This window comes from Haliotis cracherodii, unplaced genomic scaffold (genome assembly GCF_022045235.1).
Source record: "Haliotis cracherodii isolate W230 unplaced genomic scaffold, xgHalCrac1.p SCAF_15, whole genome shotgun sequence".
Classification (NCBI taxonomy): Eukaryota; Metazoa; Mollusca; class Gastropoda; order Lepetellida; family Haliotidae; genus Haliotis; species Haliotis cracherodii.
In genome coordinates, this window is record NW_027266270.1 from 19,947,386 (window position 1) to 19,961,108 (window position 13,723).

Here is a 13,723-nt window from a genome sequence, read left to right on the forward strand (position 1 = left end):
AGCCCTGTGAGTGCCATCTGGAATTTTACCGTTCTGGAGCATAATATATGATTCATTCATAAAGAAAAGTGTTAAACTGGACAAGTTCCCTACAGATAGCACTATTGTGATAAATGGAGTGTGGTCTTCCCTGAATTTCACAAACTCTTCATTAACTTAAACATGTCTAATCACCAAACTCTAAACATGCGAAAAAAAGCAGTTTAAAAATGATAAGGTTTAAGCCTTGTAATGACATTCTTTGGACATGTTTGTCGAAAGGTAACATGAATTTTGAAATGCAAGAAAATATATTGAACTATTAAAAGACAGAATTTCTGGAAACAAAGATCCATGCCTTTGAGGTACAATGCCAGACATTGTCATTGAACCTAACCAATTGGCAAGTTTAGTTGGTTTGGGTGGTCAAGTTCTGTGGAAACAAGCAGCCTATAAATGAGGGCAATTGGGATGACCCGTTGAAAGATGCTCAAAAGAAGAAAGTGAAGAAAATTGAGAATGACTATCTAGTGACTACTAGTCGTGATGTAAACCCAACTTAACCATGGTAACATAAACAAGAAGCTCTTTGCCTTTGATCTAACATGACGCAGAATTTTACCAAAGAATCTGAAAAAATTTCTCACATGCTCAAATCAAGACACAAAGATTATGTGCTGAGCATGCAATCCTCATTCCAAACCTAGAATATATCATGTTGTAAAACTTGTTAGATTGGACCTCAAACATGTCAAAATCATGTGCAGGTCTTGTATCATGAAATGACTTCACTTATATGTGGGGTACAGGTGGTCCAGTGGTCAAAGGATTCGTAGATGGTGTTTTGAATCCAAGATTTGCCTGTATATGAGCCTTTGCCTTCGAGAAGCATACATGTGTTCTTGGGTTTGCCTACAAGTCATAAATTTACATGATCTGCCTCACACAAGCATTTCTTGAACACTTCAATGGGTTTCTATGATATGAACCCAAATCACTTCTAAAAGTGGCATTAGTTTCGGGGTAACAAATCATGTTTATAATCAATCAGATCAGTAGGACAATCAGCATGATTAGTAAACCATTTACATGATTAATGATATCGATCAAAAATACCTCTCTTCACAAAAGCAGCCAAATGACAATAACATATAGAAACTAAGTTAAACATATTTCAACCAACTCTTACAATGTTAGGCATAGTTAAACAAAGCAACTCGTCCTCTTGTACGGTGACGTGGTGGAAATCAGATTTCCCTGAAAATGCTCATCTTACATAAACCACTTTGCCAACTGAGCTATGGATGAGTTCTAGTTCAGTCATAGTGTCCACCCCTGTTGGGCAGAATCGGATTTTGAGGTTCAAAAAAGTAAATTTTCTTCCATTCTCAAAAACAATGGTACATTTCTTATTTATCATATCAAACACCATAAATATTGTACGCATTTCAAAACAATCTAGAACAACATCCAAATTACCTTCTGATCATTACGATACTTACTGAATATAAGTTCATGAAAGAGGAGTTTCCCAACAATGCATCCAATTATTATTGCTACAATCCACAGAAAAACCTTGAGCAGGCTCCATGCATTTGATGGATAGCGAGTGCACACAAAAGCAAAGTCATTCCCGATGACCGGAATGGAACATTCTTTACGGCTGTGCGCAACAGGATCCTCAGCATAAATGAGAAAATTGCAAAACGTTACAAAATAGGCCACAAACAACCTGCAGTAAGGGTGCTGAAAATAGTAACGGAAATCTCGCTCCATAAACAGGGAGTAAACACTCGCCGCGTCCACTTCGTCTGTCCCGCTTCGTTTGGACTTAACAACCGTGTCTTCAGGTTTTGTGGTACCATTCTCTTCTTTGGTTCCATTCTTGTCAGACTCATCCTGTTCATCATCCTGCTCATCATCTAGTTCAATGCTTTCAAAATTGGCAATCGGAGCTACGACACGCTCAGCAGGCTTAGCAGGTGTTTCAGCTTCAGGAGATTTCAGAGGCTGTTCCTGTTCAATGTCTTCCTGGTCTGTTTTCTTGGGCTTCATGTCCTTGTCTTCATTAGGAATGTCCACCTGTATGACCTCGGAATCTTTAACAACACTCAGCTTGGGTTTCTCTGGGTCATCGTCTTTGTCTGGTTCTTTCTGTGCCTGGAAATAAGAAGTGTCAGTTTCAAAAGACTCATAACAATGGCCAAATGTAGTGTCATGGCACTGTAGCTCACCTGAATATGTAGTCACCAGCTTAAAATGTCAACAAAGACAGACAAACGTTGCTGGTAGAAACGATATTCAAAATATTTCTGTATAATTATGAAACTCCAATGATTTGAACTAAATATGGTTCAGTTCAGTTTCCTCATTCTGGCTATTCCACAGAAGATTATACAGAGCCAGATATGCACTTCAAGAGATCTTAAGAGCATAGCCTAAACATAGTCGGAAGAGTAAGTATTACAGAACATATGTGTTGAGTACCACCAATAACAAACAAATACCAAACTTCATTACATTTTAAACAAAACAGCCATACATAGGTTTTGTAATATGGTTGTTGTGGCAGCCACATTTACAATCATTATCAAACTTCTTGGACAAAGTTGGGTGTCATCATTGTTGGAAACAAGCTTGTGAAGCCTTGAGGAGAAGATGGTTACGATCGACAAAGAGGCCATGACATAAGCTTACTTAACTTTCAGTAAGGTGAATAAGGTATTCAACATTGGTTCCAATACCAGAATTTGCTAATGATCAAGTCTGAACCAGCCAAACCAGTGATTGACATCTTTGGCGGTCCATGCGGTCAGGTACCATACCACGCAATCAACTGAACATGACAACCAAATCCATTTAGTTGCCTTATGCGACAAGCATAGGTTGCTTGGGACCTTGTCTAACCTGGAACCAAATGGTATGGATGGTTCACGGTAATGATAGTACCCTTTGAAGAAATCATTCCTGGTGATTCAATATCATGATATAATGGTAAAATTGTCAATATGGCTTATAGCAGTGTAGTACCTCACTCACTTAACAACTCACTCACTCAAGCCTGGAGACTGGCAGTGGCATTAATAAGGTCAGTATTTATTCAATCTCATTAAAATCAGATCTTATTCTCGCTATTGCTAAACAAAGATCTGAGGACATCCCATTACAGGTCACATCAGAACAACCTTTCACCCAACCAATCAAAGCGTCACTTACCAGATCATGAAAGTGACAATCAGAATGTGTTTTCTAATCATGCAACCTCGAAAACATTCACACAGGGTATTCAGAACGACAGTTACGGCCCATACAACTGATTCCGTCAAAATTATCGTCTATCTCTCGCTTCCGTGGGATAAACATTTGAACGGAGGAGGCGTTGCACAATATGTAGGAAGCACTGCTATACAATCGCAACCATATATTACACATTCCGGAATGTTCGTTTGTTCAGTTTTCAAACTGTTAATCGAGAACTGCATCAACATATTTTTCAAGTGTGGTCTGAAATGGAAGTCGCCAGGTTGAAACGAGTGCTGTAAAGCTCGAGAAAGCTGCTTTCCAATTGGCTGATGTCGACTTCTTGTAAGTTGTTACAGTGGTCGGTCAAAGTTCGCAAAGGTCGTTCTGACGTGACACGTAATGGGATGTCCTCAGATCTTTGTTTAGCAGCAGCGAGAACTTAGATATGATTTTAATGGTATTAATTTGGCCCGGTGAAACTCCTGAATAATAAATCAGAACATGTCAATTCACATAGAGTTACTGAGTTGTGTTTATGCTGTTCTAAAAATTGAAAACATGGCATGCCGACTGGATGAGAGTGGAAGGAAAGGCAGTTTTAATGCATATTTTAAATGCTTACCACTTTAGGTGTTTTATTTTTGTTTAACATCGCACTCAACAATATTCCAGCTGTGACGGCGGTCTGTAAATAATTGAGTCTGGACCAGACAATCCAGTGATTACTATCATGCGCATCAATCCACACAACTGAGATACAATGACATACATCAACCAAGTCAGCGAGCCTGACTACCCAATCCTGTTAGTCGCCACTTACGGCAAGCAAGGATGGCTTAAGACCTATTTTCTACCCACTACCACTTTAGTGAAACCCATGAGCACGGGTATGGTGCTGACAGACCTAGAAACATAATCAGGGCAAACCAGGATTCCAAAGCATGACAATATGTTTTTGGTTTGCCTAAGCGATGCAGCTCTGTACATCAAATTCGGGCACTTTAGACGACTGGGCACCCCTGCCTCTGTATACGAATCAGAGATCACTTAATTTAATCAGGATCTATGACACTTCCCTGCCTGGGAGGTGCCAACAAAGGGGGTCACACATTGACCAAGGAAACACTGTCATCTAATGACATGAAAGTGAGATCGTTTATCCGGTAACTATGTATACAGCAATCACAGAGGAGAACATTTCAGTCAATACGATTCTAGGTTACCATGGTTACAGCACAGATTCAGTACATCTGCAAATTTCTCTGATTGGTAACTAATTGGATTAATCACCAGTCAGACTCAGAGGAACCCAACCATCAAAGCTTGTACTCTGGATGCTGTGCAGAGGTCAAGGGTCAAGAGGTCAGAGTTGTAATAATAAGGGATGAAAGAACAGATAGATGTGTTACATAACAAAATATAGAATAGTAGTGATGGTATTCATTTTAATAAACATGATAAAGTCAACCTTACAAGGGTTATTTTCATTTATTAACTTGCTAAAATGGGTAAAATATTCAATCTTGACACAGCAAAAACTGCAAATATGTTTAGGCCAGGGCCCTGTTCCACTATGCAACCTTATCACTACGACTACCAAAAGTCTATGTTAAAGTATGGGAGTTACGATCACCTTATCACTACGACTAACAAAAGTCTATGTTAAAGTATGGGAGTTACGATCACCTTATCACTACGACTAACAAAAGTCTATGTTAAAGTATGGGAGTTACGATCACCTTATCACTACGACTACCAAAAGTCTATGTTAAAGTATGGGAGTTACGATCACCTTATCACTAATTCTACCAAAAGTCTATGTTAAAGTATGGGAGTTATGATCACCTTATCACTACGACTACCAAAAGTCTATGTTAAAGTATGGGATTTATGACTACCAAAAGTCTATGTTAAAGTATGGGAGTTACGATCACTTTATCACTACGACTAACAAAAGTCCATGTTGATTTAAAGCATGGGAGTTATGATCACCTTATCACTATGACTACCAAAAGTCTATGTTAAAGTATGGGAGTTACGATCACCTTATCACTACGACTACCAAAAGTCTATGTTAAAGTATGGGAGTTACGACTACCAAAAGTCTATGTTAAAGTATGGGAGTTACGATCACTTTATCACTACGACTAACAAAAGTCCATGTTGATTTAAAGTATGGGAGTTATGATCACCTTATGACTACGACTACCAAAAGTCTTTGTCAAAGTATGGGAGTTACCATCACCTCAGCTTCAAGACCACTTCATGGATTCAGAACCTAGCTTGTTTGTATCAATCATCTGAGAAGACTAACAATGCATATTTTCCTCACACAGCCTTCAAAGTGGGGAATTCAGAATAATAACAAATGTTTCTGAAATATGAAAAAACATGAAATGAGGGCAATCATGATAATTAGCATGATCAGACATGTTACAGAAAGAAATTCTGTAAACAATCCTAATCTGAATGTTACCCAGTTAAAACCAGTAGTGCTCACATAAGCATATTGATTCTGTCAAGCTCTTCGATAGAGGAAGAAAATATATTTTGATGCTTGATGGAGTACCAAGCGGTCATCTCTCAGGGAACCTTTCCATTTTCCCACATCCTGACTACAGCATTCCAAAGTCATGGTAAATCCCCTGTGAAAGAGCAGGGTTAGAATTGGTCTTTGGCAACCCATGTTTGTAGTATTAGAGTCGACTAACCAGGCTAACGGGATCGGGTGGTCAGGCTAGCAGACTTGGTAAATACACATCAAGTACCCAAATTGTGTAGATTATTGCTGGATTGTTTGGTCCAGACATGATTATTTACCTACTGCCGCAATACAGCTCGAAAAATGCTGAGTGCAGCTTAAACAACAAATATACAGATATTAGGATAAATATTTTGAACCAATTGTGTATTTATTTAAATGTCATCATACACATTTAGCACTGATTCTTTCAGGTATTCAAAGTATTTTCACTCCTTGGGAACAGTCTATGTGTATTTTAAGCCAATTTGTACACCTCTTCAAAAAGGAACTCTTCTAATACTATTTATTTAAAAAAAGGTTCAGGTGACTTCTAATTTGTACTTGTTTATGATTGCCGAAGTGTGTCATCACATCATCTCACAAAATATAGAGCATCAGCACCAGAGAATGTTTTGATTATCCACTGAAACAGATTCCAATGGGTGTAGAAGGGTGAGGTTAGGTGAAATTGGGTTTAACGTCGCGTCCAAGATTATTGCACTTATATAGCGACGTGCATGCACGTGTATGTGTGTGTGTGGCTGCTTGTACTAGTCAGTCCCGATTTATAGTGCTAGCTCACTGAGATACCATGCTGCAGTTTAACATGAATACCCCACTCAGACACAGTATGCTGACTCCGAGCCGACCAGTCCTTGTTTTAGCCCCTTAATGCCAAACGCCAGACAGGGTAACAACAAGTACAATCTTTTAACGTCTTTTTGTATGACGCGGCCCGGGATCGAACCCTGGACCTTCCGCTCTCCGGGCGGACGCTCTACCACAAGACCACGGAGGCGATCGGGGTGTAGAAGGAGGTGAAATATATGCATGGCGCACTGGAAGTTACTGATGACACCAGAGGGTCATGAAAAGGGTAAGCAGCAACGATCCATTCGCGTTACGCCGACTTTCAGAAAAACATTATTCTCGTTACGCCGACCAGCGGTTTTTCTTTGATGATATGTGCGTGTTACGTTAACACACGAGATTGTTACAAGCACCCAATGAATGGTGTTTTTGGACGGTGTTCAGGACACATTCCAACAGTAGAAACATATAACAGATTTATGATACATTTTTGTGTCGTTTATTTTATTGTCGTGTCTTTGGTAGAACATACCCAAGATATCAAGTTATTTGCTTTTCTCTTATCTAAACAGTACATGAACCCACCTACACATAAATATCTTCCACCACGAGCAGTTGGAAAGAACTTCTTCTCTATCTGTGCATTGGCCATTACGAAAAGAAGTGAAGACATCTTACTTACTTACTTACTTTGGAGATTTAACGTGCGCTTTCCGACTGATGCGTATTTCGCACACGGGCCCGGCCAGGCCATTTAATGTGTTTCCGAAAGGGGCGAAAGTGGTCTGTGCAACCCAAGAGGGAACTTTAGGGGTTGCTTATATAGAATTTGGGAATTTTGAGATTTGGAATAGATGCCGATGGGGTTGGGGAGGAGAACTAAGTGAGCTGGGTATGGTGGATGTTTGTTTGTTTATGTGATTTTGATTTGGTAGGTTATTGAGTTTTTTGATGCGTTTTATTAGTTCCGTTTTGATTAAGAATACGCCTAAGGCCTTGAAGTTTTCTAGTTTATTTTGTGGGTTTAGTATTGCTTCTAGAGTGAGAGCCTTGTTTAGATTGAGGGTGGTTTGTAATGTGGAAGACATCTTGAACTCGGTCAAGTATATATACATATATATATGACACGTGAACACAGTTCATATTTTAATCAGCTGAGATGTTCAAGCATTTTCTTCTCAAATGTGAGATGTTCAATCATTTTCTTCTAACAAGTGTTCGCCTGAACCCAAATTCAGTCCTGCCATAAAGATAATCCGGATCAAAAGTTAAAACCACACGCACTAATCCCATTGTTCTCTTAATCCCAAGTTAAACCAACTGCAACTATTCGCGTTTCGCAGACCTTAATTGTGACCCCAAATGTCTAAAGGTCGGCGTAACGCGAAGACACTGCAGCAACACATGTCTCCGTAATAATAAGAGAGACTTGAGGCTTTTGTGCATTATTCAATGGAGTAGAGTTCATATATCCGTGCTGCTTGCATTTGATCAATAAATATAGATCTGCAGAGAATTATATGTATATATATGTACCTGAAAAGGTCACATTGAGTGATACACAGAGACACTATGAGACTAACGCTAAGTCTCTGAAAATATGTAATATTCATAGAAACAAATAACTCGATTCATACTGAAAAGGAGCCCCAAGGGAGATCCTGATCCTCAGGGAAATCTAGACTGGCTTCATTTAGGGCTTTTACATTACAGTAAGGGCTGGGCGGAAGGGAAAATAATGTGGTTCAGGGACTGTGAGACAGACTACTATACCATGTTTACTAGTGGTGTATCTTAAAATTTGTATGAGTATTTTATATTATACAATTACATGCTTCATTTATCCGGATAATTCAGCTCAAAGGCGTTTATATATACTGAACTGCTAAAGAAACATCACCCCTAGTAACATTGCATGAAAAGTTGTCATTTAAATATCAGGGTACTTTTTGTCAAAGTTTCTAAAATTTAACATTACCTTGTCCGGAAAAATGAAATTTAAAAAAACCCAAAGCAGATGACAATAAAACCGATCGCCCAAGCACATCACGATACTGACCATGGTAACCCGATGCACGGGAGTTCCGTGCGAATTGAAATGCACATGCGGTCCCCCATTTCTCGCCCTATAAAAATCCTCCAACATCAGATGACATTCATTAGTTACTGAATTGCTAACACATGCCAAAATTGACAAGAAATCAGCGACACCAAACCCTTGGATGATTGCAAGCTGGACAAACCGCCTGGCTAGAAGCCAATACATTTCAAGTCCACGTAAGGACCAGATACAGGCTCCAGCAACAGTACCAGACCACCAACACTACAGATGACCGACCACGTAGTGGAAGACCAAGGTCACCACCGGACGTCAGGATCTTCACATTGTGCGAAGACATCTTCAAGATCGCTTTGTAACTGCTGCGGAAACTGCTCGACAGACCATGGGGGCACACCAGCGACACATTAGTGCAGACACCGTACGTCGACGATTGACGAGCAGACACCTCCACTGTCACAGGCCACACCGAGGACCCATTCTGACACCACGTCATCGCCGGGACCATCTTCAGTGGGCAACACAGCACTAGCATTGGCGCCACCAGCAGTGGAGAAGAGTTCTCTTCTCAGACAGGAGCCGTTACTGTATCTCAACAGCAGATGGCAGAGAGAGAGAGTCTGGCGAAACTTGGGAAACATTATTCGGATGCTTGTGTTGTTGAGAGAGTCTCATGGGGTGGTCCGAGCATCATGGTGTGGGGTGGAATTGGTCTTGCACAGAGGGTCTTCCAGAACATCGGTCCTGGGAGAGGCAATGGTGTCACAGCAGCTTGGTACATTGATCAAGTCTTGAGACCACACGCCATACCTCATTTGGCACGTCACCCATTTGTATGCCATTTGGCAACAACACCCGTGCCCACAATGTGAGAGCAACAAGAGACTTCCTCCAGCAGGATGACATCAGAACCATGCAGTGGTCTGCCCTCAGTCATGATTTAAATCCCATTGAGCACCTGTGGGACGAGATTCAAAGACGCCTGAATGACATCTGACCAAGGCCGACATCTGCAGCTGAACTGCGTCAGGCGTTCCTCAGAGTGTGGGCTCAAGTGCCTATGGCATTCATCAACCGCCTCATCCATTCCATGTATCGAGGCTGCACGGCAGTCATCAATGCACATGGCGGACACACGAGATACTGACTTGTGATGCCTTTTTCTCAGAGACTAGTGTTGTGTTTCACTTTAAGAGCATTTGACACTTTAATTTCAACCTTGATGATCAGTTTTGCCAAGTTTCATCTTTTTAATATGTCTCAAAGTATGTTTACAGTGTTTGGACAAATAAGGTTTCTCATATATCTATCTATGGTGATGTTTCTTTTGTGGTTCAGTATATTAATGTTCCCTGTTCAGCGTATCTATATGCATTCCATTTATCATTTTTAACTTCCTGGTGTGTAAACAGCCCACACTGCCTACAGGTGCTTGAAGGTTTTCACATCGTTTATCAGGTACCCATTCCCTGCTGGTAGAATGAGTGAGTGAGTATGGTTTTACGCCGCTTTTAGCAATATTCCAGCTATACCACGGCGGGGGACACCAGAAATGGGCTTCACACACTGTACCCATGTCGGGAATCGAACCCGGGTCTTCGGCGTGACGAGCAAACGCTTTAACCACTAGGCTACCCGACCGCCCCCCTGCTGGTAGAACAGAGGTACACTTGAGCTTCCCCTTGCTTTGTGCGACACCACACGTCCTGACCCTTGTGTAACGGGTGTATTAACGTATTCGTGTTTCCATCATCTGGTCATCTACCAACAGATGAATGGGTTCTTTTGAGAGCACTGTGTGAATGTACTGTACACTAGAGGTAGTGACAACTCCACAAAGATCTGTAAACATTGTTGGTCCGAAGGCTGATAACAACCTGGTTACTGCATGTACGATCTCAGCACTTGCTAACCTCGCACTTTAGACCCCTACCTAGCACACACCACCCCATTTCTGTTCACAATCAACTCAAATCAGTTTGGTAATATAAATCTATTTTGCATATACACAGCCTATCTGGTGCTGCGTAAATATGTAATGATAAATTACCCGTTAGGGTTCAAAGGTTGATATCACATGAACATCAAGAAAACTATACCAGATGACTGGGTGGTTTGATGAACCAACATACTATATTGCTGTGTCAATTGTGTGGGCATGGGTGGCCCAGTTATCTAAGGTACTGCAATTTGCTGTGCAGAGTTGTGCTCCTTGGGTACCCAAGAAACCTATGATTGTGGGTTTGAATCCCTGGTTGATCCAATTAGGTTTTGAGGTTTGTCAACACCATACCCATGCTTGTGGGTTTCACTGAAGCCGTAAATGTCTGAGACCTGTCATCACTTCGGGCTTTCCTCCCACATTAAGCTGACATGTCGTAGAAAATACTGTTCACAGAGACATTAAAATCCAACCCACTCAATAATTGTGAGAAAAATAGATATGACACTATCCATTGTCTACAATGACCACGAAAACAATAATAATTTAACGAGTTCAGTAAAGTTCCATGGGAGTGTTGGCACTGTCATATTTCATACACAATTTTTATTAAAAAAAATTCTAATGACAACAGGTAAAACATGCAATACATGGAATAACCTACTCTTTGTTCAGAAATCAGGGATAATCCTAATCTCCTGAATGGAAGTCACTGCCAAGGATTATAAAGGAATAATACTATTAATGTACTCAACAGACAATCCTATATTCCTCATCATAATAAGCTTGTAGGTAATTCTCATAGTCTTACACGCTATTATCAATGGCCATAGGCAAGCAAGATAAAAAAACAACATGTTACCAAGGTTACAATGCTTTTTAGGCAGTTCTACCTGCAGCAAATATTTCCCTGCTGCCAACCCCAGCAATATTCCTCCCCCCCTGCCTACCCCAGCAATATTCCTCCCCTCTGCCAACCCCAGCAATATTCCTCCCCTCTGCCAACCCCAGCAACATTCCCCTTCAGGCAACCCCAGCAATATTCCTCCCTTCTGGCAACCCCAGCAATCCAGCAATATTCCTCCCTTCTGCCAACCCCAGCAATATTCCTCCCCCCCTGCCTACCCCAGCAATATTCCTCCCCTCTGCCAACCCCAGCAATATTCCTCCCCTCTGCCAACCCCAGCAATCCAGCAATATTCCTCCCTTCTGCCAACCCCAGCAATATTCCTCCCCTCTGCCAACCCCAGCAACATTACCCTTCAGGCAACCCCAGCAATATTCCTCCCTTCTGGCAACCCCAGCAATATTCCTCCCCTCTGCCTACCCCAGCAATATTCCTCCCCTCTGCCTACCCCAGCAACATTCCTCCCCTCTGCCTACCCCAGCAATATTCCTCCCCTCTGCCTACCCCAGCAATATTCCTCCCCTCTGCCTACCCAGCAATATTCCTCCCTTCTGCCAACCCCAGCAATATTCCTCCCTTCTGCCAACCCCAGCAATATTCCTCCCCTCTGCCAACCCCAGCAATATTCCTCCCCTCTGCCAACCCCACCAATATTCCTCCCTTTTGACAACCCCAGCAATATGCCTCTCTTCTGCAACCCCAGCAATATTCCTCCCCTCTGCCTACCCCAGCAATATTCCTCCCCTCTGCCAACCCCACCAATATTCCTCCCTTCTGCCAACCCCTACCCCAGCAATATTCCTCCCCTCTGCCAACCCCAGCAATATTCCTCCCCTCTGCCTACCCAGCAATATTCCTCCCTTCTGCCAACCCCAGCAATATTCCTCCCCTCTGCCTACCCCAGCAATATTCCTCCCCTCTGCCAACCCCACCAATATTCCTCCCTTTTGACAACCCCAGCAATATGCCTCTCTTCTGCAACCCCAGCAATATTCCTCCCCTCTGCCTACCCCAGCAATATTCCTCCCCTCTCCCCACCCAGCAATATTCCTCCGCTCTGCCTACCCAGCAATACCCCCTCCATCTCCTCCCTTGTTGTGTTACACAAGGATCAGATCTGGCCAAGTCAACATGGTCACAACACAGCAGCCAGACAACCAGGAACACAACAGGGGTCACAGCAGAACATAATTCATGGGAAGGATGCAACAAAGTCTCTGTCATAGTCTATATGGTCAATATTCATCCAGCTAAATTGATTTGCTGTCATGCTGCCCAATATTGTGAAGTTGTTTGTGGCCTTAACCACTTCCAGTCTGGGCCATTTCCTGGAGTGAGGGGATGCAAAAGCTGAGGACTGTAGCTCTTATATATCACAAGGTTAAGCACTGTTTAGCATGCTACATAACTACAATCTACTACAATCAATTTCTTAGGAAAAAGATTGTAAAGCTGTCTCTGAAACAGACAAAAACTTAAATGAGCAATAAAACACAATTTCTTTGAGAGGCATTTAGAAGTTGGAGTACTAAGTAAGGATAAGATTTAAGGATGAACAATTTCTTAATCACAATTAGGAGCGATGTTTCGGTGTAGGTTGTAACACCGTTATCAAGCATGTGATGTACAGAGTATGGTTGACAAGTGTATATACAGGTAGAAGACAGTGTGAATAGGTAGAGTATATATCAGATGTAGTTACATTTCAGTGGAGAAGCCTGTTGTGTACACAAAAGGGTGAAGTCAGTAATATAAACAAAAGGGTGAAGTCAGTAATATAAACAAAAGGGTGAAGTCAGTAATATAAACAAAAGGGTGAAGTCAGTAATATAAACAAAAGGGTGAAGTCAGTAATATAAACAAAAGGGTGAAGTCGGTAATATAAACAAAAGGGTGAAGTCGGTAATATAAACAAAAGGGTGAAGTCAGTAATATAAACAAAAGGCTGAAGTCAGTAATATAAACAAAAGGCTGAAGTCAGTAATATAAACAAAAGGCTGAAGTCAGTAATATAAACAAAAGGCTGAAGTCAGTAATATAAACAAAAGGCTGAAGTCAGTAATATAAACAAAAGGATTATGACTGATTGGGGTCTTTGATATTACATACCACCAGCGTACCATCAACTCATCAATTATTTACAGACCATCATCATATAGCTGGAATATTGCTGAGTGCGGCTTTAAACAGCAAACAAACAAAACTATATGCACAATGTTCAGGAGGTGTAGTTTCACACATACGAAGTATGCCTAATTG

At 41.4% G+C, this 13,723-nt stretch overlaps 1 protein-coding gene across 1 annotated transcript in view; it reads right to left on the reverse strand.

The window, feature by feature from the left end:
* Positions 1-13,723, reverse strand: part of LOC139462362 (transmembrane protein 117-like) — a 40,692-nt gene that overhangs the window by 11,608 nt on the left and 15,361 nt on the right. The window contains exon 2 of the mRNA XM_071244039.1: positions 1,482-2,139. Coding sequence (XP_071100140.1) covers positions 1,482-2,139 — 658 coding nt within the window. The remainder of the gene's footprint in view (positions 1-1,481; positions 2,140-13,723) is intronic.